At 43.8% G+C, this 23907-nt stretch overlaps 1 protein-coding gene across 4 annotated transcripts in view; it reads right to left on the reverse strand.

Annotated features, from left to right (window-relative positions):
* TSPAN12 (tetraspanin 12) overlaps positions 1–21359 on the reverse strand; it is a 90441-nt gene extending 69082 nt beyond the window's left edge. Inside the window, exons 1-3 of one of the 4 annotated variants that reach the window (XM_017342722.3) lie at positions 21215–21359; positions 20775–20958; positions 19764–19899 (exon numbers count right to left, since the gene is read on the reverse strand). In XM_017342722.3, the coding sequence (XP_017198211.1) occupies positions 19764–19829 (66 nt within the window). In that variant the 5' untranslated portion in view covers positions 19830–19899; positions 20775–20958; positions 21215–21359. Of the gene's footprint in view, positions 1–19763; positions 19900–20774; positions 21094–21214 lie in introns of those variants that run through there. The other 3 variants (XM_008258287.4, XM_070071254.1, XM_017342721.3) reach the window with 3 other exon arrangements.
* Positions 21360–23907: the final 2548 nt, after the last annotated feature.

The following is a 23907-nucleotide window of genomic DNA, read 5'->3' on the forward strand; positions in this document are numbered from 1 at the left end:
TGCCTCCCAGGGTGTGTGTTAATAGGAAGGTGGAATCTGGAGCAAGTCACAACTCAAACCCCGGCATTCCAATATGGGGTGCAAGGGTCCCAACCAGCATCTGAACTGCTATACCAAGTGCCTACCCCTTAATCTGACTTTTACAATATCCGGCATCTGAATGAACAATTAGCATTATGTGCTGCAGATTTAGCTTTAAATGCTTCAAAACCATATATGTAAATATCTACATAAATGCTCTCCTTTACAATGAATTTATGATAGGAATGAATCTGTGCTGACTCAAGCAGTAGCCATAAATCATGCTTTCTGGATAAGGGTTCTAAAGTCAGCGGATCCGGCAGAGCTCTATGGTCTCCTGATCAGTAACGAAAGAAAGGTGGGCTGCTGGGAAAACCAGTGAGTGGATTCATGGTGCCATCCTTCACCTAGGGATATTTACACAGCTACTGCTGTGTGCCTTATCACTGCACTAGATTCAGATACTCACAATGAACAAAAGAAACAAGATCCTAACCCTTTACTAAGTTTATTTATTTACTTTTACTTAACTGAAAGAGAGAGAGAGAGAGAGGTCGGCAATGTGGGGAAGCAGGTAAAGCTTCCTCCTGTGATGCTACCACCCAAGACAGGGGCTGCTTCGCGTCCTGGCTGCTCCACTTCTGAGCCAGCTCCCTGCTACTGTGCTTGGGAAAGCAGCAGAGCATGGGCCAAGTGCTTGGGCCCCTGTATCCACTTGGGAGACCTGGATGAAGCTCCTGGCTCCTGGCTCCTGGCTCCAGCCCAGGCCAGCCTAGCCCTGGCCATTGCAGCCGTTTGAGGGAATGAAGAGTGAACCATAGGATGGAAGACCTCTCTCTCTCTCTCTCTTTCTCTCTCTCACTTTCCCTCTCTCTCTCCCCCCAACTCTGTGAATGTGTATGTGCATGTGTGTGTGTGTGTGTGTGTGTTTCCCTCTCTGTACAACTTTGCCTTTCAAGTAAATCAATAAATATTTAAAAAGTGAGAGAGATTGAAATTTTCCTTCCACTGTTTCATTCCCCAAGTGCCCACAACAGGTTGAAGCCAGCACCCAGTGTGTGTCAGGGACCCAAGTACTTGAGCCATCATTTGCTGCCTCCCAGGGTATGCATATGCAGGAAGCTGGATCAGGAGCAAAGGCGAGACTTGATCCCAGGCACTTCAATAAAGGATAGGGCGTCCCAAGCAGCAACTTAATCTGCTACGCCACAACACCCGTTTCCAAAAGCCCAGCGAGTCTGGAGCCTCTTGTGGAGTACAGGAAATGGCTATACACACAAATTAGTCTCAGGCTGTAAAATGTGCCAAGAAGCACAGAGAAGGTAACTGTTTGCTGATCTCACAGATCCTGTGAGGCAGCACTGGGATCCAAATGCAGGCCACGGGGCTTCAGAGCTCGTGGCTTTGCCACTGCCCACCTCCTAAGTTCGGAAACGAGCAGCACAGGTTTCAGAGTCTGAGGACACTGAGGAGCCTGCACAGCTTGTAGCGGGTGACGGGTGACGTGGCAAGCAGGCTTGCGCTCAACGTGTGAACCATAGTCTTCGGCAAGTGGCACTCAAGGATTCCTAACCTGTAACTAGAACTGTATTTCAACATAACTAAATTCCTTTGTAACCAACACATTTTATTTTGCTTACAAAAACACACTTACTCTGAGAATGGATCTGTAGCCTAGGGAGTCAAAGGCCCAAGATGGGTTAAGAACACTGGGACCACAGTTCCTAGGAGAATCAGGCCAGTTACCATTATCCTCATTCCTGTTGGGAATGAAGAATAGATTGCAGACTTGCAAAAGCTACCAAAGGGTGGTTCAGCCACCACATCTAAGCCACATTCCTAGCTTCAGTAAACCCGATACTTTAACACCTGCTCTGTGTGCACACACTGGACACCTTGTCCTGGAGAATCTGATAACACATCTGAGGATCCTGCCGGGGCCTCTACTTTCCTCATTGACCGGGCCATTCTCAAGAGGAGCTACTCCCCAGGGTGTAGCTTTCCAACACAAGCCAAGCAATCCAGGGCCCACATACCCAAGCACGTCTCTTAAGGGGTTCTCACATGCAGGTTACCATTCATCTGCCTTAATTACCCAGGGCCAATTATTCAAACTGATGAATTTTAAACCTGTTTACCCTGCCCCACTCATCCCTTCCCACAGAAATCGTAATAAATGGGCTCTGGCTCCGCCTTGTGATGGACCCCAGTGCTTGCTTTCTTGGCAAGCTCCCCACCCCCGCCCCAGCATCACATGCACCCTCTCTCTCTTGCAGTCTGCAACTACACTAAACCCTCTTTACAACAGGAGTTATCTCCTGATCCATTGGCTTTAGCATACCTAATTAATAGGAGAATCTATTAAAAGTCGCAGGACTAGGACCACGGGCTCCTTGATCGAATCTGAGGTCATGTGTTCTTCCTCTACTTAGCTATATGTGGGCCTTTAAATACCTTGCAAGTGTCACAGGAGCAGAAAAGTCGATTAACATTCTATGCGATTTCCTTATCGTGAATTCCTTTGCAATTATAAACAACTCTCTTCTCTCCTTATCATTCTTCAAACTAATGACTGCTGTTGGTTTTTCCAACCTCAAATTTCTTCCAGACTGTCTAGCCAGTTTGCAATATCATAGCTCTGAGTCAAGTGTCAATAAATTATCTGACTTTTTTCATTGCATGTAATTTATTATCAATGGTTGACATTATATTCAGTTCTTCCATACAAAACAAACCAAAAAAAAAAGTCTGTATTTCTTTTAAATGCTATAACTTAAGATATTTGCTGCATGATAGGATGACAGAAGCCTGGGCTCTACAGTCATTCTTCCATTCAAAAATATGTATTGATCACCTGCTGTTTGCCAGGTACTCTGCTATGTGCTGGAAATACGCTGGTGATCAGTAACAGACACTAACCCTAGTGATGCATTTAACTTGAAAAAGACACACATCAATCAACTCATCCAAAATGCAAGTATGTAAACTGCAAACTGTAACAAGCACCAAAAAGAAATATTGCAAATTGGTACGAGAATTCCTTTTGGGGTGCCTAATCTATTTTACAAGGTCAGAGGAACATCTTCAGGATAGTTCAGACCTGAAAGATAATTATGAAGTTAATTAGGAAAAGAGGTGTTGAGAATATCCTGGTCAGAAAGAACAGCAAAGGCCTCAGAGCGGGAGATAGCATGTGCTCAAGGACAGGTGGTGAGAAGGGGCCAGCAGCAGGGGTCAGGCACACAGCATCTTAGCAGCCATCTTAAGGTATGTGTGTCGCTCCCTTGCCCGCAAAGGAGCGACATATGTGGTCTTGTCCTTCCTAACAATGGGAAGCTGCTGGATTTGGAGTTCCACTTAGGAATTCCATCCTGACTTCTTTTTTACTGTAAGACTTTGGGCAGGCCATTTACTCATTCTTAAGTCTCAGTTTTCTCACTGATAAAATGTTAGAAAAACAACTCTTAAGACATAGAGGATTTATATGAAAAAAAAAAAAAAAAACTGTGGGACCCTCCTAAACATATTTCCTATTATTTTTGTAAGTCACTTCAGATCAAAGGGCTTTCTCTTAATCTCCTTCGGTCAGTTCAAGGGAGCAGACTCCTCCTAAGTCAGTTCCGAAATGGAATCTTCAGATACTTGGAGGTTTACCAAATGCAGAAGAGAGGAAGCTGTAGGACACAGCTACTGCCTGGATGCCCGTGGCCATCCTCTATTTTGGCATGTCTAAAACTGAACTAGTCCTGTTGCTCTTTAAGCCCCTGGGTCCCTCCCACTGTTAGCAAATGGTATAATCAACCCTTCAATCACGTAAGCTGGCAACTGGGCAGAGAGCCCAAACCTCTCCCTCTTCCTCAGCCCCACAGCTAATTAGTTCCAAGTCCTTCAGATTGTTCCTGCAAGGCGTCTGCTGAATTCCTCCCCCTTTCCTGCCTCGTTCAGGCCCTGGTTCTAGCTAGCTCAGGCCTTCATCCTCTCTTGCCAGGCGATTACAATCATCTTACAACAAAATTCCCACTTCCAATCCAGCCTCCAGCTACCAGTGTAGAACACAGATCAAGGACTTCAGCTTACAGCTGTTCTTTATGGCTCTTTCCCAACTCCTTCCTGAAGAACAGTTTAAACTCTTGAGCAGGACTCATAGAGCCCTCTGCAATCACCCTTTAACCTAGCTCTTCAATGCCATTCCTGCTGGCTCCCTACTAAGTTCAGACAACAACAAAACTGCAATTCTCAGAAACACAGCAGGCAGACCTCCCAAGGCCTCTGTCTTTGCTCATGCAGTTGCCTGTGCTGGGGATGCCATCCTACCCCTGATTGCCTATGCACATGAACAGAACAATCTCTCTTTCTCCTTCAAGGTCAGTTCAAACTGAGAGAAAAGATGTTTTCCTGGCTCCCTCTTGCCAGCACATCTTCTCCTCTCAGGGTTCTTTGTACAGACCTCATAGAGCAGTCACTTTCTCATTTCCTATTTTTGACCCACCCTTGTCACTCCAGCAGAAGGAACAGACCATGGCGTGGCTCCCCAACATACAGCAGGACAGCGGGCTTAGCACTGGGGTGCAATATATGTTAAGTGAATAAATGAGAAAATCATTAAATTAAAGGGAGATAGTTTTCATCTTGCAGGATAAGCTAACTACCACAGATCTTTAAAATAATTATGACATGTTTTAATAAGAACTGAATTTTCTGTCACTGGAAGTTGCCCAGTAGACAGATTCTTGCTGAACGACAATGTCAAAGGTTTATATACATTAGAACCTTCTTAGATACCCTCAAGGTTCCTTAAACTACAAATGTTGCATTCTACCCTATGCCACCATTTTTGTTTTCCCCTATGAGAGTATACCCAAGTACTGCAACTGTACAGATAACATTAGTCAAAAAATAATACCAACACAAATCCTAATCCTATTTTTAAAAAAGATTTATTGATTTATTTTCTGGAAGAACAACGGAGACAGAAAAAGTGAGAGAGAGAGAGATTTTCCATCCAATGGTTCACTTCCCAAATGTCTATGATAACCAGGGCTAGGCCAGGCTGAAGCTGGGTCACCCACTTGGGTGGTCGGAACCCAAGTAGTCAGGCTATCATCAGATGCTTCCCAGATGCAGTAGCAGGAAACTGGATTGGAAGTGGAGGCAGGATTCATCTCGGGCACTTTGATCTGGGATGCAGGCATCCTAAGCAGCAGCTTATTAACCTGCTGTACCACAATGCCTTCCCCTAAATTCTCATCCCACAGTAAGCAGGAAACTCTGAGAATAAACATCTTTTACTAAGGCATTAATTCCAGCCATGTCATATGTCTGAGAACAATTTTACCCTCAAGGAGTGATTTTACTCACTGGAGTAAAGAAAACAATAGCAATAATAGTAAATACAGTGCATGCCTACAGCAAGACACTAAATTGAGATTAGAGCACCTCAATGCTATTTCTGAGGTTATTAAATCTAAGAGCATGATTTATATGAGCAACTCAAGACTCCTTACTAATAATGCTATTTTGGTTAATTTTCCAAGTAATTTATGTAAATAATTTTTCAATTATTACTTATGATAACTAAACTGTTGGGAACAGCATAATTCCTTTTTTTAACTTTTATTTAGTAAATATAAATTTCCAAAGCACAGTTTATGGACTACAATGGCTTCCCCACTCCATAACTTCCCTCCTACTCGCACCCCTCCCATCTCCCGCTCCCTCTCCCATTCCACTCACATCAAGATTCATTTTCAATTATCTTTATATACAGAAGATCGATTTAGTATATATTAAGTAAAGATTCCATCAGTTTGCACCCACACAGAAACACAGAGTGTAAAATACTGTTTGAGTACTAGTTATAGCATCACTTCACATTGGACAACACATTAAGGACAGATCCCACATGAGGAGTAAGTACACAGTGACTCCTGTTGTTGACTTAACAATTTGACACTCTTATTTATGGCGTCAGTAATCTCCCCAGGCTCTAGTCATGAGCTGCCAAGGCTATGGAAGTCTTCCAAGTTCGCTGATTTCGATCTTATTCAGACAGGGTCTTAGTTAAAGTGGAAGTTCCCTCTTCCCTTCAGAGAAAGGTACCTCCTTCTTTGATGGCCCCATTCTTTCCACTGGGATCTCACTTGCAGAGATCTTTCATTTAGGTGTGTGTGTTTTTTTTCCCAGAGTGTCTTGGCTTTCCATGCCTAAAATACTCGCATGGGCTCTTCAGCCAGATCCGAATGCCTTAAGGGCTGATTCTGATGCCAGAGTGCTGTTTAGGACATCTGCCATTCTATGAGTCTGCTGTGTATCCCACTTCATATGTTGGATCATTTTCTCCCTTTTTGATTCTATCAGTTAGTATTAGCAGACACTAGTCTTTTTTGTGTGATCCCTTTGACTCTTAAACCTATCAGTGTGATCAATTGTGAACTGAAATTGATCACTTGGACTAGTGAGATGGCATTGGTACATGCCACCTTGATGGGATTGTATTGGAATCCCCTGACACAATTCTAACTCCACCATTTGGGACAAGTCCGATTGAGCATGTCTCAAATTGTACATCTCCTCCCTCTCTTATTCCCACTCTTGTATTTAACAGGGATCACTTTTCAGTTAAAATTTAAACACCTAAGAATAATTATGTGTTAATTACAGAGTTCAACCAATGGTACTAGAACAAAACAAAGAGAAAATACTAAAATGGATAAAGTATTACATTGTACATCAACAGTCAACAAAAGAGCTGATCAAGTCACTGTTTCTCCTAGTGTCCATTTCACTTCAACTGGTTTCCTCTTTGGTGCTCATTTAGTTGTCACCGATCAGGGAGAACATATGATATTTGTCCCTTTGGGACTGGCTTATTTCACTCAGCATGATGTTTTTCAAATTCCTCCATCTTGTTGCAAATGACCAGGTTTCATTGTTTTTGACTGCTGTATAGTATTCTATAGAGTGCATGTCCCATAATTTCTTTATCCAGTCTACCATTGATGGGCATTTGGGTTGGTTCCAGGTCTTAGCTATTGTGAATTGAGCTGCAATAAACATTAATGTGCAGACAGCTTTTTTGTTTGCCAATTTAATTTCCTTTGGGTAAATTCCAAGGAGTGGGATGGCTGGGTCGAACGCTAGGGTTATATTCAGGTTTCTGAGGATCTCCAGACTGACTTCCATAGTGGCTTAACCAGTTTGCATTCCCACCAACAGCGGGTTAGCGTCCCTTTTTCCCCACATCCTCTCCAGCATTTATTGTTGGTAGATTTCTGAATGTGAGCCATTCTAACCGGGGTGAGGTGAAACCTCATTGTGGTTTTGATTTGCATTTCCCTGATTGCTAGTGACCTTGAACATTTTTGAATGTGTCTGTTGGCCATTTGGATTTCCTCTTTTGAAAAATGTCTATTGAGGTCCTTGGCCCATCTCTTAAGTGGGTTGTTTGTTTTGTTTTTGTGGAGTTTCTTGATTTCTTTGTAGATTCTGGTTATCAACCCTTTATCTGTTGCATAGTTTGCAAATATTTTTTCCCATTCTGTCAGTTGCCTCTTCACTTTCCTGACTGTTTCTTTTGAAGTACAGAAACTTCTCAATTTGATGCAATTCCAAATGTTAATTTTGGCTTTGATTGCCTGTGCTTCTGGGGTCTTTTCTAAGAAGTCTTTGCCGGTACCTATTTCTTGCAGGGTTTCTCCAATGCTCTCTAATAATTTGATGGTGTTGGATCATAGATTTAAGTCTTTAATCCATGTTGAGTGAATTTTTGTGTAAGGTGAAAGGTAGGGGTCTTGCTTCATGATTCTGCACGTGGAAATCCAATTTTCCCAGCACCATTTATTGAATAGACTGTCCTTACGCCAGGGATTGGTTTTGGATCCTTGATCAAATATAAGTTGGCTGTAGATGTTTGGATTGATTTCTGGTGTTTCCATTCTGTTCCATTGGTCTATCCATCTGTTTCTGTACCATTACCATGCTGTTTTGATAACAACTGCCCTGTAGTATATCCTGAAATCTGGTATTGTGATACCTCCGGCTTTGTTTTTGTTGTACAAGATTGCTTTAGCTATTCGAGGTCTCCTGTGTCTCCATATGAATTTCAGCATCATTTTTTCCAGATCTGAGAAGAAGGTCTTCAGTATCTTGATTGGTATTGCATTGATTTTATAAATTGCTTTTGGGAGAATGGACATTTTGATGATATTGATTCTTCCAATCCATGAGCATGGAAGATTTTTCCATTTTTTGGTATCCTCTTCTATTTCTTTCTTTAAGGTTTTGTAATTTTCATTGTAGAGATCCTTAACGTCCTTGGTTAAGTTTATTCCAAGGTATTTGATTGTTTTTGTAGCTATTGTGAATGGGATTGATCTTAGAAGTTCTTCCTCAGCTGTGGCATTGCCTGTGTATACAAAGGCTGTTGATTTTTGTGCATTGATTTTATACCCTGCTACTTTGCCAAACTCTTCTATGAGTTCCAATAGTCTCTTAGTAGAGTTCTTTGGGTCTCCTAAATAAAGAATCATATCATCTGCAAAGAGGGATAGTTTGAGTTCTTCCTTCCCAATTTGTATCCCTTTAATTTCTTTTTCTTGCCTAATAGCTCTGGCTAAAACTTCCAGAACTATATTGAACAGCAGTGGTGAGAGTGGGCATCCCTGTCTGGTACCAGATCTCAGTGGAAATGCTTCCAACTTTTCCCCACTCAATAGGATGTTGGCCATGGGTTTTTCATAAATTGTTTTGATTGTATTGAGGAATGTTCCTTCCATACTCAATTTGCTTAGAGTTTTCATCATGAAAGGGTGTTGTATTTTATCAAATGCTTTCTCGGCTTCTATTGAGACAATCATATGGTTTTTCTTCTGCAGTCTGTTAATGTGGTTTATCACATTGATTGTTTTGCGCACATTGAACCACCCCTGCATACCAGGGTTAAATCCCACTTGGTCTGGGTGGATGATCTTTGTGATGTGTTGTTACATTCTATTGGCCAGAATTTTATTGAGGATTTTTGCATCTATGTTCATCAGGGATATTGGTCTGTAATTCTCTTTCAATGCTGCATCTTTTTCCAGCTTAGGAATTAAGGTGATGCTGGCTTCATAGAAAGAATTTGGGAGGATTCCCTCTTTTTCAATTGTTCTGAATAGTTTGAGAAGAATTGGAGTTAGTTCTTCTTTAAATGTCTGGTAGAATTCAGCAGTGAAGCCATCTGGTCCTGGGCTTTTCTTTGTTGGGAGGGCCTTTATTGCTGTTTCAATTTATGTCTCAGTTATGGGTCTGTTTAGGTTTTCTATGTCTTCCTGGTTCAATTTAGGTAGGTTGCATGTGTCCAGGAATCTATCCATTTCTGATAGATTTCCCTGCTTGCTGGCATACAAGTCCTTGTAGTAATTTCTGATGATTCTTTTTATTTCTGTGGTGTCTGTTGTTATGTTTCCTTTTTCATCTCTGATTTTATTGATTTGGGTCTTTTCTTTTTTTAGTTAGTTGGGCCAGTGGGGTGTCAATTTTGTTTATTTTTTTCAAAAAACCAGCTCCTCGTTTGGCTGATTTTTTGTAATTTTTTTTTGGATTCAATCCTGTTGATTTCTTCTCTGATTTTAATTATTTCTCTTCTCCTACTAGATTTGGGTCTGGTTTGCTGCAGATTTTCTAGATCCTTGAGTTGAATTGAAAGCTCATCTATTTGGTGCCTTTCCAATTTCTTGATGTAGGCACCTATTGATATAAACTTTCCTCTTAACACTGCTTTTGCTGTATCCCATAAGTTTTGGTATGTTGTGCTGTTATCCTCATTTACTTCCAGAAAATTTTTGATTTCTCTTTTAATTTCTTTTATGACCCATTGTTCATTCAGGAGCATGTTGTTCAATCTCCCTGTGTTTGTATATACTCTAGGGATTCCTGAGTTGCTAATTTCCAACTTCATTCCTTTATGGTCTGAGAAGCTGCATGGTATGATTCTAATTCTTTTGAATTTGCTGAGACTTGCTTTATGGCCTAGTATGTGGTCAATCCTAGAGAAGGTTCCATGTACTGCTGAGAAGAATATAAATGCTTTATGTGTAGGATGAAAAGTTCTGTAGATATCTGTTAGATCCATTTGGGCTACAGTGTCATTTAAATCTACTGTCTCCTTGTTGATCTTCTGTCCTGTTGATCTATTTCTGAGAGTGGGGTATTGAAGTCCCCCAGTATTACTGTATTGGGGTATAAGTCTCCCTTTAAGTCCCTTAACAAATCTTTTAAATAAACCGGTGCCCTGTAATTAGGTGCATATACATTTATAATCGTTATATCTTCCTGTTGAATTGATCCCTTAATCATTATATAGTGCCCCTCTTTGTGTCTCTTAACAGTTTTTGTGGTAAAGTTTATGTTGTCCAATATTAAGGTGGCTACACCCACTCTTTTTTCATTTCTCTTGGCATGGTATATCTTTTTCCAGCCTTTCACTTTCAGTCTGTATGCATCTTTGTTGGAAAGATGTGTTTCTTGTAAGCAGCAAATAGATAGGTTTTGGGGAACAGCATAATTCTTACATATAACTAGGCTTATGGTCCCTTATATTTTCTCCCATCCAAGTACTAACCAGGTCCAACCTTGCTTAGCTTCTGAGATCAGACAAGATCATGCGCATTCAGAGTGTATTCTCTCTAATATTGTAATACTATTTGTAGCTCAAATATTTATAATGCACATAAATATTACCTTATAGAAATACATTTAATATATTACTTAGCAGGACATTTACCACATTCTGTTTTGCCAATGCTTAGAAAATTCTAGCTCTCAATAAATACTGAGAATATGAAACTTGTTGTCTTGGAGACATGGTTCAATTTCATTTAAATCTAATTACAGAAAAATAAGTCTTGAATTGAGTTGTTCTCTCAATCAGAACTGTATGTGCATGCACATTCCCTAAATTTATTATGAGCTGCATACCTATAGTTTCCACAAAATAGTAAGTTCACAGCCAAAAACACAGTCTTTCAAATCCTCTGACTGTTTGCCATATGTAATATATTGTCTCACATGAGATGACAGTGATAGGATTTCTGTGCAAGGATGACAGATGTCTAACATCCACCTACCTCAACTTTTCATTGTATGTCAAACCTGTTAGCAAAGAGTAGAATGCCAGAGAGCAATCTGGACCAAGGTTTTAGCTCTGTCTCTACAAAGGAAACTTGAACAAGTAACTCAAGCTTTCAGAACCTCTGCTTGATTATTTTGCAAGCAGAGAAATTGGATTAGGAGCTTTCCTTTAAAAAAAATAAGATAAAAATGTTTATTGATTGAAAGGTAAATGTAGACCAATTGTTTATGATTAGGAGACTAGCGGCACAACTTAAATACTACCTGGTAACAGGTCTGTTTCCTGTTCCCCATGCCTGACCCCCTCTGCTTTTTTATTGGTTCATGCCTTTCCAGCTTCCCATGTACTGTGCAGAAGAGAGCAATCAGATAGCACTGTTTGCAAGTGCTGGGAAAGAACAGACCCAGTAAAAGTTGGCTGAAATGAAGGCCAGAGATCACAGTAGGCTATCATTTCAGCATGAACATCTATTAATTAAAGTTAAATCCATCAGCAGCACCCTGAAGCTAGTCTGGTAGTTTTTACAGATAACCATGTCTCCCTGTACACACGGTGATTATACATTCTGCTCTAGGCAGGACGGAACCATTTGAAGGCTCTGTTGTTCTGTTATAACTAGTGGAGACATCTCCTCATTTCATTTTCAAAATCATCCCGGTTTCCATAGCAAAATATGTGGTCACCCTAAAGGCACGGCAGGTAAAAGAACAGTAAAATGACTTGCTCTGCATGAAATTCTGGGCAGTCCAACTGCAGCAAACTTCACTTCCACAGTCTCCCAGCCTGGATTACTCCCTGAGTGGAGTCAGATGCTCCAGTCTGTAGAAGGATGAGCTCAGACGAATTTGCCATGTATGTCTGCAAAAGCCTTCCTTAAGAAGCATGCAATGGCTCAAGTCTGCCCAACTGAGCCATAAATGTATAAAAGAATCAGCTTTGCCCTGAGAAGAAAGGCATTTTTCATGGAGAAAGTTTATGTTAAAAGAGCATAAATACGCGTTGGAGGGCTCTGCACTGCTCTCTAGGAAGAGTTAAAGAAAACATGAATGCCATTCATAGTACAAAGTTGGAGGCACCCATTTAAAAAGTGGTATTTTAATGGAACTATATAAATGTCCTGTGAATGCAATCTTCCACCTGCCAAGAATAACTTCAGGGTCTGCATGAGACAAATACCTAAGTAAGGTTCCCTACAGCGGAAAGCCAAGAAACAGAAAATTGAGACCCTTTTGTTCCCTCTACCTCACATACAAGTATATCCCAAAAACATGAACTAGATTTCTTGTGCACTTTCTTGGGCTTTCTTTCATAAGTTTCTCTCCATATTTCATCAAGATAGATTATCCTCACTGCTGCTATCTTTAGTAATGGTAGGTAAAAAACAGCAGTTCTTCTCTAATGGTAAGAAATGGAGTTTAAAACTACAGATGGGGATGGGTGTTTGGCATAGTGGTTAAGATATCACTTGGGATGCCCACATCCCATACTGGAGAGCTTGGTTTCAAAACTTAGCTTCACTTCTGATGCCAGGTTCCTACTAACGCACACTGTGCAAGGTAGCCGGTGATGATTTCACTCCTTGGGTCCCTGACACCCATAAGGGAGATGGAAATTGAATTTCAGGCTCCCAGTTTGGACCTGCCCAGCACTGGTGGTAACAGGCATTGGGGGAGTCAATTCGTGAATGGAAGATCTCTCTCTGTCTCCCTGTCTCTAGGTACGTGTGTCTGCCTCTCAAGTGAAATGAAAATAAATAAACATATCTTTTACAAATTCTACTACTTATTACTAGTTTTTAAAAAGACAAAAATAGGATATTATATTTTTGGAAATTTATAAACACATTTGATAAATGTTAAGTGTTCACAATCTTTGGGAGTTTTCAAAGAGAATCATAATTATCCATATTTGTAATAGCATAAAACTGCCATCTAAATGAACAGCAAATATTCATTGCATAAGGCTACAGAAGTCATCTTTAAAGTGGTAGAAAGGAGATCAGTGCTGTGGGGTAGCAGGTTAAGCCTCCACCTGCAGTGCTGGCATCCCATGTAGGCATCAGTTCAAACCCCAGCCGTTCCATTTCCAATCCATCTCCCTACTAATGTAGCTAGGAAAGCAGCAGAGGATGGCCCAAACCCCCGGGCCCTGCACCCACATGGGAGACCTGGAAGAAGCTCCTGGCTTCAGCCTGGCCCAGCCCCAGCTATTGCAGCCATTTGGGAAATGAACCAGTGGATAGAAGACTTCCTCTCCCCTGCCCTCCCTCTCCCCCTTCTCTCCCTGCCTTCCCTCCCTCCTTCTCTCTCTCTGTATCTTTGCCTTTCAAACAAATAAATCTTAGAAAAATCCAGTAAAAGTGTGATAAATTGTAAGTAAAGGAAACCCATGTCCTTTCTCTTTGTAAGGGTAAGCATTTAACCTTGATTTAAGCTGTTGGTTAAGGTACCTGCATCCCATCTCAGAGTTCCTGGGTTTGAATCCTGGCTCCAGCTTTGGATTACAGTTTCCTCCTAATGCAGACCCTGGCAGTGAGTGGTGATGGTAAAAGTAATTGGGTTCCTGCCAACCACATGGGAGACTTGGATTAAGTTCCTGGCTCCAATCCTGGCCTAGCCATAGTCATTGTGGAAATTTGCGGAATGAACCAGCAGATGAGAACATGGTCTCTTACTCGTTCTCTGACTTCCTCTCAAATAAATAATTAATTAATTGAAAAGACAGCTTGTGGGAAAGTTTACCCACCTGCACTGTGTTCCATGTGCCCCTCGCTTTACAAACCCACAACACCCACGACAAACTAAAAGGCCCAATAGCTGTCTGCCAGCCCCAGTACCACTGTTCCATGACCACACTTCCTCAGAACATGGAAGAGACATTTAAAAGATGGCAAATCAGTTGACTGAATCCATAGCATGGAAGAGAATGCAGAATGCTTGTGACCATGAAGGTGCTATGGATTGTTTCCTCTTAGATATTACCCATGTCTCACCCTTAAAAAATGCTCAAGATGCATTCTTTTATCCTTACATGAATTTGATTTTTGACTCCTAATAGTGCAAAACAAAATTGTATAGGCTATCCAGTGTTTCCACAGTTGAGATATTCCCTAAACTCCTAAGGAGTTAGAGAAGGTAGCAACGTACTAGAAGTAGACAGAAATAAGTCTATTGAAAATGCTGACTGAAGAGTACAAGGCCACAGCTGTGGACCCAGCAGGAATGAAGACAGATTTCTAAATCTTGCAAACTACTGTGAGGGGGCAAGCCCCCTCTCCAGAGCTCACCACTGTTTGCTCTACTTGCAACTTCCACGAGAACTAAAAGCCCTGACTAAAACCTTGCTCCTCGGGGGGTGGTCCCTGGTCCCTGGCCGGCAGCAGCAGCATCCCAGAGATGCCTGCTAGAGATGCAGGCTCCTGGGCCTGGCTCCTGCCATGCTAAGATGCCCAGGTAATTCGCCATCACACTGAGGTTTGAGCACCCTGCTCTGGTGGACTTGGAATGAGCAGGTGGACAGCTAATCCCTTCCTACTAAGGATGTTTACTTGGCTTCTTCACTGCAAATAAATCCTCCACTGTTCCAGTAGGTAACTTCTGCTGCACTTGGATAAGAAACAAAGCTGGACTCTGAATTCCCGTTCTGCTACTGACGACTGAGTTTCTCAACTTAGCTGAGTACCAGTTTCTTTCCCTAAAAATAAACAAATAAATAAATAGGAAAGAAAATTTGAACTGATAATGAAATAGGCAATCAATAAATCCTGCTCTAATATTGAAAGAATAATGCCAGTTCTCTAAAAGTTAGCATATACTGGCTGGCGCAGGGGCTCAATAGGCTAATCCTCCGCCTGCGGCGCCGGCACACTGGGTTCTAGTCCCGGTTGGGGCGCCGGATTCTGTCCTGGCTGCCCCTCTTCCAGGCCAGCTCTCTGCTGTGGCCAGGGAGTGCAGTGGAGGATGGCCCAAGTGCTTGGGCCCTGCACCCGCATGGGAGACCAGGAGAAGCACCTGGCTCCTGGCTCAGCGCAGTGCACCGGCCACAGTGGCCATTGGGCGATGAACCAACGGAAATAGAAAGACCTTTCTCTCTGTCTCTCTCTCTCTCTCACTATCCACTCTGCCTGTCAAAAAAAAAAAATTATAAAAGTTAGCATATACATTTCATGGGATTTTAACAAAAGTCCTAATAGATATTTTTAATTAGATAAAATAATCTGAAAGTCCATATGGAAATAAAAACTTTAACCAAGATAAGAAACACAAGTGTTTTACAAGAAAATAAGACAATAAAAGAACATACAAAAGAATATATAATTATCTATAGAAAAATTACATTAAAAAGGATAGATGGGACCGGCGCTGCAGCTTACTAGGCTAATCCTCCACCTTGCGGTGCCGGCACACCGGGTTCTAGTCCCGGTCGGGGCGCCGGATTCTGTCCTGGTTGCCCCTCTTCCAGGCCAGCTCTCTGCTATGGCCAGGGAGTGCAGTGGAGGATGGCCCAAGTGCTTGGGCCCTGCACCCGCATGGGAGACCAGGAGAAGCACCTGGCTCCTGCCTTCGGATCAGCGAGGTACGCCAGCCGCGGTGGCCACTGAAGGATGAACCAACGGTAAAAGGAAGACCTTTCTCTCTGTCTCTCTCTCTCTCACTGTCCACTCTGCCTGTCAAAAAAAAGGATAGATGGGGCTGGCACTGGCTCAGTGGTTCAGTCACCACTTGGAAGTTCTTCATCCCGTAACAGAGTGCCTGGGTTTAAGTCCCAATTCCACTTCTGCTACCAGCTTCCCACTAACAGGCATCTTGGGAGGCAGTGGTCATGGTTCAAATAGTTAGATTCCTGCCACCCAAGTGGAGACCTGGATTCAATCCCCAAAGTCTGGTTACAGACTGGCCCAGTGGGTTTTGCAGGCATTTGGGGAGTAGACAGAAGATCTCTCTATGTCTGTTTATCTCTCTCTCTCTCTTCTTTCAAATAATTTTTTTAATTTATTTATTTAAAAGGCAGAGTTATGGGGGAAGGAGGAAAGAGAGAGAGATGTCTTCTATGCACTGGTTTACTTCCCAAATGGCAGTAATGGCCAGGGTTAGGCCAAGCTATAGCTAGGGGCCAGGAGCTTCATCCAGATCTCCAGCTTGGGTGGCAGGGGCCCAAGCACTTGGGCCATCCTCCACTGCGTTCCCAGGCACATTAGCAGGAAGCTGGATCAGAGTGGAGCAGCCAGGACTTGAACCAGTGCCCACATGGGATGCTGGCATCATAGGTAGAAGCTTAACTTGCTATGCCACGATGCTGGCTCCAGCAAATAAAAGTTTTTAAAAAGGATATATGAGAAGCCGGCACTGTGGTGCAGCAGGTTAAAGCCCTGGCCTGCAGCATTGGCATCTAATATGGTCACCAGTTCCAGTACCAGGTGCGCTATTTCTGATCCAGCTCCCTGCTACACAGCTGGGAAAGCATCAGAGAATGGTTGAAGTGCTTGGGCCCCTGCACCCACATGGGAGACCCAGAATAAGCTCCTAGCTCTGACCTGGTCCATCCCTGGTCATTGCGGCCATTTTGGGAGTGAAGCAGTGGATGGAAGACCTCCCTCTCTCTGTCTCTACCTTGTCTGTAACTCTGCCTTTCATATAAATAAAATATATCTTTAAAAAATAAAAAGATTTGTGAATATTTGTTTTAACTATTGCGTAGCAACAGATAACATAAATTAAATCAATAAACAACAGAATAAACCTACATGAAAACCATGAAGTAATTAACCAATATGAAATATCAGTTGAAACATGTGGAACAAAAATATAAAATGATGCTCCTATCCTATTCACTGCTTTGGGAAGAGTATAGAATAAAGTAACAGTAAGATAACACCTTAAGTTTTTCAGATTGGCAAAAATTAAAAAGTGCCATAATGCCAAGCAGATGGCAGCAAACAGACAAGCAATGGAGTATAATGGTAGTTTTATTTCTAGGGGACAAATCCCCAGGACAAGGTCCAGTCAAATAAATCATTGTAATTGTAGCAGTAGTAGCAGCACTAATCCTATCAATAACAATTACCACCGTCACCACCACAAAGATAGGAGCCATCCACCTCCTCCACTCCATTTTCAATTAGTAGTCACTGGAGCAACGACAACCACAAATACTGCTCCACACAGACAGCATTTTTGTGCCACTGTCCTACGTGCTTTATGGATATTAGCTCTAATCCTCGCAACTCTAAAAACAGAAACGATTATTCCCATTGTACAGAATAGGAGATACTGAAAGTGCCTTGCAAACACAGAAGTACTCCATTAGCTATTTTGTATGTTAGCTTTATATGATACCAAATTACTTTGTTTTGTTGATGAAATTGTGTTTCAACATAACAAAGACACTCCAATGGCTCAAATTCAGCAGAAAAACAATTTAACAAAGATAAAAAATCATGAATGTCCATGATACGAATGGGTACATGTGGGCAGATACGAGCAAATACATATTTGCGTGAAACAACTTAAAATACATAGGGATGCATACTAGGTGGTTAACCTGGATGACCATGCTGGAGAGGAGGTGATACTGGGAGAAGAGGAGGGTCGGAGGAAAAGGAAAGCAAGCCAGATAAAATCAAAACACACAAAGTTAGAAAACTGTAGTATAGGAGAACGGCAGAGACATAACAGGTTTCATTCTCTGTGGAATGAAACTCCTGGAAGAGTTTAAGGTTTAGGAGCTTTTAAGCAAATTACATTTTTCAGAAAAGCAATAGTCCTGTTAAATGATTTGGAGTTTTCCCCCTCACATGATAATCATTGTTAAGGAAGTTTTCAGGGGCAGGCCTTAGGAGGCAGAGGTGAAGCCACCACCAGGGATGCTGCATCCCATAGCCAAGGGTCTGGGACCAACTGCTGCCTCTGCTTCTCACCCAGCTTCTTCCTAATGCACCTGCACGCTGCAGGTGACGACCCAGGTACTAGGGTTCCTGCCCCTTGTGCAAGACCAGGATGGGGTTTCTGGATCCTGGCACTGGTCTGGCTACTGCAGGCATCCGGGAAGTGAAGTACTGTATGAAAGATCTCCCCCCTTCTCACTCTGCCATGCAAGTAGATAAAGAAATCTTTCAAAAAACAAACCCAAAAAAAGGTTTCCAGAGCTTTATTCTTTACTGAACAACAACAACAAAACTTAGTAATTCCAAAGTTAAAAATTAAGGCTACACGTTAAAGGCACTGTCTAGGAGAAGGAAAGGTAAGCGGTGCTCCAAGAATTGCCACCATTGGACTATCTGACCTTTGGCAAGTCATCTAACCCTCACTTATTTCCTCATTCACAAGGGAAGGAAGTTCAGCAAGGCCATTTCTAAAGTTCTTTTTAGTAACAGAATGTGATGATTTTTGAATTAAAAGGCCTAAGGTAGAAACGTAAGAGGCTATTAAATACGAGTGATAAATACACTTTAAGAAAAAAGTTCGAAATCTTAATACCTTATAGATAAGTAATGTAGTGATCCAGTTTAAAATGTACCTTTTAAGAATTAAAAACTACAATAAGATCAGTTAGCGATTTTACATTTCTAAATGGTGAATTTACTCAATGTTTTAATTTTCACGTTGAGAGAAAAGTACTGTCATGTTAGATATATTCCAGATTATTTGCTTAACAAAGGTTTGTCACCTTAAAATGGTATCATCCTCAAACAGTCTATCAACCAAAAGGTCATCCTCTGGAGGCCACATGCAAGATCCCATGAAGAAAACACTGGTCAATGCCAGTCAGGCAGCACTCCTCCCCCCAACAAAGTTCCATATTAACATTTTTAAAAGAAAATTCTAGAATCCCAGAAATAGCAAAAATAAAAAAAAGTACCTACTTAAGTATGACAGCCTACTGAAGCAGTAAGTTTTAATTTTTATATTTTCCTATGTTACATAAATACTAATGATTATTAATAACACTTTATGAAAATATATGCCTGAGCATAAGGCATTAAAAAGTCGGTAACCCATAGGGCATAAAGATTTCCATGAGTTTCTTAAATTTTATGTATTTTATTCCCTTAAATAGTCATGGGATTTTCCAAAAGTATACACAAAATTCCTTACACTTCACCAACTTAGAAACAGCTACACGAAAACCACCTTTCAGAACTTATGGGATCCCCTAGAAAACCCTACCTACTTCTTTGATAGGATACCTAGGTATGAATCTTTACCAAGAAAAAATATTAAGAGCGCCAGTCCCAACCAAACTTCATAGGCTAGGGTGACATGGAGAAACAATGTATGGCTTGCACAGTTATCTGAAAGTCCTGCAAACAAGCGGTTCCCTAAGTAGTATGTCATAATTTTCTTATCGACGGGTACAAGCACGTGTATTTATTTATATCCCTAGATTAACTTCAAGTCTAATTTTACTGCCGCTAGTATCCAGGGGTGGATTTCTTTTTTCTAATTACAAATGTAGCTCGAGTTAGATCAAAGGCATTTCAAGAAGGTCAAATTTTGCTTCTGTAAAAATAGAGGGTGTGAGCCCATGTAATTAAATAATGCTTGGCCATGCCCTCTGGCGCATTATCTGGTGGCTTCAGGAAGCCCGGTCCAGCCGTCCCCACCTGTTGGCGCCGTGGAACTGTTTGACTTACCCAGAAAAGCAGATTGAGGGCATAGAGCAGGCAGCGCAGGCACTTCACGGAGTCTTCTCTGGCCATTGTGAGCCCCGCGAGGGAGAAGCCCCATCCTTTCACCACATCCTATCCTCGCCGGCCAAAAAGGAGCGATCTGCCGGGCGCGGGGGAGAACAGGGGACTTGTCAGCAGGCAGCCCTCCAGGGCCAGCCCCACCCTCCGTCCCCGGCTGGGTCCGGAGGGTCCCAAAGCCTGGTTCCTCGGAGACACCCTTCATCAAAACGCCCCTGTTAAAGCTGCAGCACTGAGCTCCCAGAAGTTCCCACCCAGCTTCAGATAACACCTGCCGGGCAAAGGAAAGACAGGCTCTGGGGATGAATGAAGGCGCACAGTAAACTCCCGTTCTCAGGGGACACTCGGCGGGTACCTCTGCTTTCCCACGGGACTCCTTAAAACCTCCCTCGACCCGCGCCCCTCCTGGGGGACAGTTCTGCTTGGAGCTGTCCCCGGGAGACGTCACAGGCGCCACTGGCGAGCCGGAAGGCACTCGCGCCCTCCTCCTTAGGACGGCTCCCGAGCCCACCAAACTCGCACGTCCGCACCTCCCGGTCCCGCAGCTCGGGCATGAACACGGGGGACCGGAGGGGGCGCAGCGCGTAGCAGGGATTCCGCCCGGCGACTAGGGTTTCCTTGGGACAATGTGAGAAATGAGGTTTTCGGTCCCAGAATGATGGATTAGCCCGAGTGGGGGCGGGGATGGGGAGGGGGCGCCGGTGCAGCTGTGCAGACGCCGGGTTAGTCACTGGGTCGCCCTCCCCCGGCCCCGGCCACTCAGAGAGACAAGACGGAGCGCTCCCGGCCGCCTGCGGAGCACAAAGCCGGCGCGGCCAGCAGCCCCGCCACCGCGTGCGCGCGCCCCCGGCAGGGCGCGGGGGTCAGCTCGGAAGCCAGCCTCGAAGTGGCTGAGCACCCAGCCGCCGGGCTGGTGGCACCGCGGGCAGGGAGGACCCGAGACGCGCGGTCACTCACCGTTGGCGCAGGGCTCCGCGCCCCACTCCCGCCGGGGAACAGTCGGGGACACACACTGGGGACTCATCGAGGCAGGGACCCTCCTCCCGCACAGCCAAAGAACTGCATGGGCTCAAACTGCAGACGCTTCCTTCTCTTCCTCTCCCCTCGCCGCCGCCGCCGCCGCCGCCACAGCGGCCGCCTCCTGGGAAAAAAGGGGAAAAAAAAAAAAAAAAAAAGTCCTGGGCAGCAGTTGCTGGAAAGTCTCTGCTAAGCCACCTCCCAGCGCCGCTGTCCCTTCCCTCCCAAGTCCTTGCCAAGTCCGGACGAGGCAGCGGCGGCAGCCAGGGCCAGCTGCACAAACTCTCAGCGCATGCTCGGGCCGCTGGCTGCCGGGGTTGGGTCCTAGTGGGTGTTTCTTGTCCCCCTCACCCGGCGAGAGACCCCAAAGGGCTCCTCACCTCTGCAAGACACGGTGCAGGAAAAAGATAGAGCCTGGAAACTTTGCTCAGCAAACCCCTTTAAAATGGTGGGGTCGGAGAAATGGAGGCTGGGTTACGACCATAGCGAAGCAGGCTTTTATTATATGAAAATATTTGTGTTTGAGAAGGGGGGTAATGGGTGGCTCAGCCCAGTTCCTGCAATGAGAAACTCGTTTTCACAACCTTAATGGAACCACCTCCTGTGATTTGTCACTAGCGTGGTGCCCTATGAACCTCCTGATGGCTCGGCTGCCCTCCCCGGTTGTGAAAAACAGTTCTTTCCCCCTTCATGCACCACTAACGGCACTCGGGGCCACCGGGGCCACTCTGACACCCAGAAGAGGGAGGGAACGCGCTTTAAGGGCTTCACAAGTAAGGCAAGATGAAAGTTGCCAGAATGTCTCCCAGCAAACTTGTTTGGAGTTTTCAATGAGTGATTGATCTTGAAATATGTAGTTGGCAGTGGGAGTTCGGAAAAGTGCCTCTTTGCATGTTTTTACTGAGAAACTAACAGTTTCAAGTAAGACTAGGCGACGATCCTTCCAAAGGTATCTTACCTTTTAGAAATAAGTTTCACACTCCAGAAAAATCACTGGGTCATATTCTCCACTTTCAATTTGGATTTTTTTTTTTTTTTTTTTTTTGACAGGCAGAGTTAGAGAGAGAGAGAAAGGTCTTCCTTTTTCTGTTGGTTCACCCCCCAAGTAGCCGCTATGGCTGGTGCATTGCAGCCAGTGCGCCACGCTGATCCGAAGGCAGAAGCCAGGTGCTTCCTCCTGGTCTCCCATGCGGGTGCAGGGCCCAAGCACTTGGGCCATCCTCCACTGCCCTCCCAGGCCACAGCAGAGAGCTGGACTGGAAGAGGAGCAACCAGGACAGAATCCGGTGCCCCGACCAGGACTAGAACCCGCAGTGCCAGAGCCGCAGGTGGAGGATTAGCCAAGTGAGCCATGGCGCCGGCCTCAATTTGGGTGTTTTATGCCTCAAAATACAACACGTTTGTGTGATTATTTTTGTGCTCATGGCGTGGCAGATAAACCTTCACCAGCAAATATGAATTACCAGGAATACAAGCAATGTCTTTGAGAAAAGCTAATAACTGGAGTCCTTCAATTTCCTGGCAGGAAAAGAAAAGAGTATTGAAGGCCTGCCTACCCTTGCCTGCCTGTGTGGGGTCAGTTGCTTTCAGGAACAACACCGGCACGATGGCACACCTTCTCATTCAGAGAGAACTAACATCAAGACCAAAAGATGAAACACCAAGGTCCTGGGTTAGTTGGAAAATCCCCAATAAGTCAGCTAAGCAGTATATCAGACAGAAAGCTTGCAAAGGTGTAATGATTTTAGCCATCCACACAAAGCACTAAGCAAAATGTCCCGTCACCCATCCAATGACTCTGAGTCTGGCACAAAAGCTGCTTCTGGATTCACAGAGGAAAGCAAAGAAATCCATTTTTATCTTCAGTTTCTGTTCAGATCAGGACATGTGGGTGTTATAAGCAGAGCCATCTGAATGCTGTAGGTGCCACACATTCCTGAGAGTAAACACCCCCAGCACTGAGGGGAGTCTGAATCATTAAAACTGAGAAGAGAGGGGCCAGCACAGTGGTGCAGCAGGTTAATCCTCCCTTTGCAGTGCCAGCATCCAGTATGGGCCCCGGTTCGAGTCCTGGCTGCTCCACTTCCAATCCAGCTCTCTGCTGTGGCCTGGGAAAGCAGTGGAAGATGGCCCAAGCCCTTGAGCCCCTGCCCCTGTGTGGGAGACCTAGAAGAAGGTCCTGGCTCCTGGCTTTGGATCAGCCCAGCTCTGGCCATTGTGGCTATTTGTGGAGTGAACCAGTGGGTGGAAAACCTTTCTCTCTGTCCTCTGTCTCTCCCTCTCACTGTCTGTAACTCTACCTTTCAAATAAATAAATAAAATCTTAAAAAAAAAAAAAAACTGAGAAGAGAGCACTGATTTCTGTCGCAGAAGTACATTCCTCTTCTATTTCTAGAAGAGAGTTAAGTGCTTTCAACTTAATTTATATTTTTTAAATTTTTTTTTTGACAGGCAGAGTGGACAGTGAGAGAGAGAGAGGGAGAAAGGTCTTCCTTTTGCCATTGGTTCACCCCCCCAATGGCCACTGCAGCCGGTGCACCACGCTGATCCGAAGGCAGGAGCCAGGTACTTATCCTGGTCTCCCATGGGGTGCAGGGCCCAAGCACTTGGGCCATCCTTCACTGCACTCCCAGGCCACAGCAGAGAGCTGGCCTGGAAGAGGGGCAACCAGGACAGAATCCGGCGCCCTGACCAGGACTAGAACCCGGTGTGCCGGCACCGCAGGGGGAGGATTAGCCTATTGAGCCGCAACGCAGGCCTTAATTTATAAATTTTAAGGATCAACACCCAGGAATAATAAAACTTTAAAAGGGGCTTTAGAAATACATATGTACCCCTTTTCCTAGTACATAAGGGGCCTTCAAAAAGTTCATGAACAATGGAATTAAAATATGCCTATTTTGCCCCCCATTTGAAATTTATGAAAAATGAAGATCCTCAAAGATTCCATGAAAGTACATACATTACAAAAAAAAAACTACTTTTCAAAATTTTTTGCACCAAAATAAACTGACCTCTTTTTTAGAAGATTTATTGGAAAGGCAGAGTTAATGAGCAAGAAGAGTGAGAGAGA

The sequence above is a fragment of the Oryctolagus cuniculus genome, chromosome 3 (assembly GCF_964237555.1).
Source record: "Oryctolagus cuniculus chromosome 3, mOryCun1.1, whole genome shotgun sequence".
In the NCBI taxonomy this organism is placed as follows: Eukaryota; Metazoa; Chordata; class Mammalia; order Lagomorpha; family Leporidae; genus Oryctolagus; species Oryctolagus cuniculus.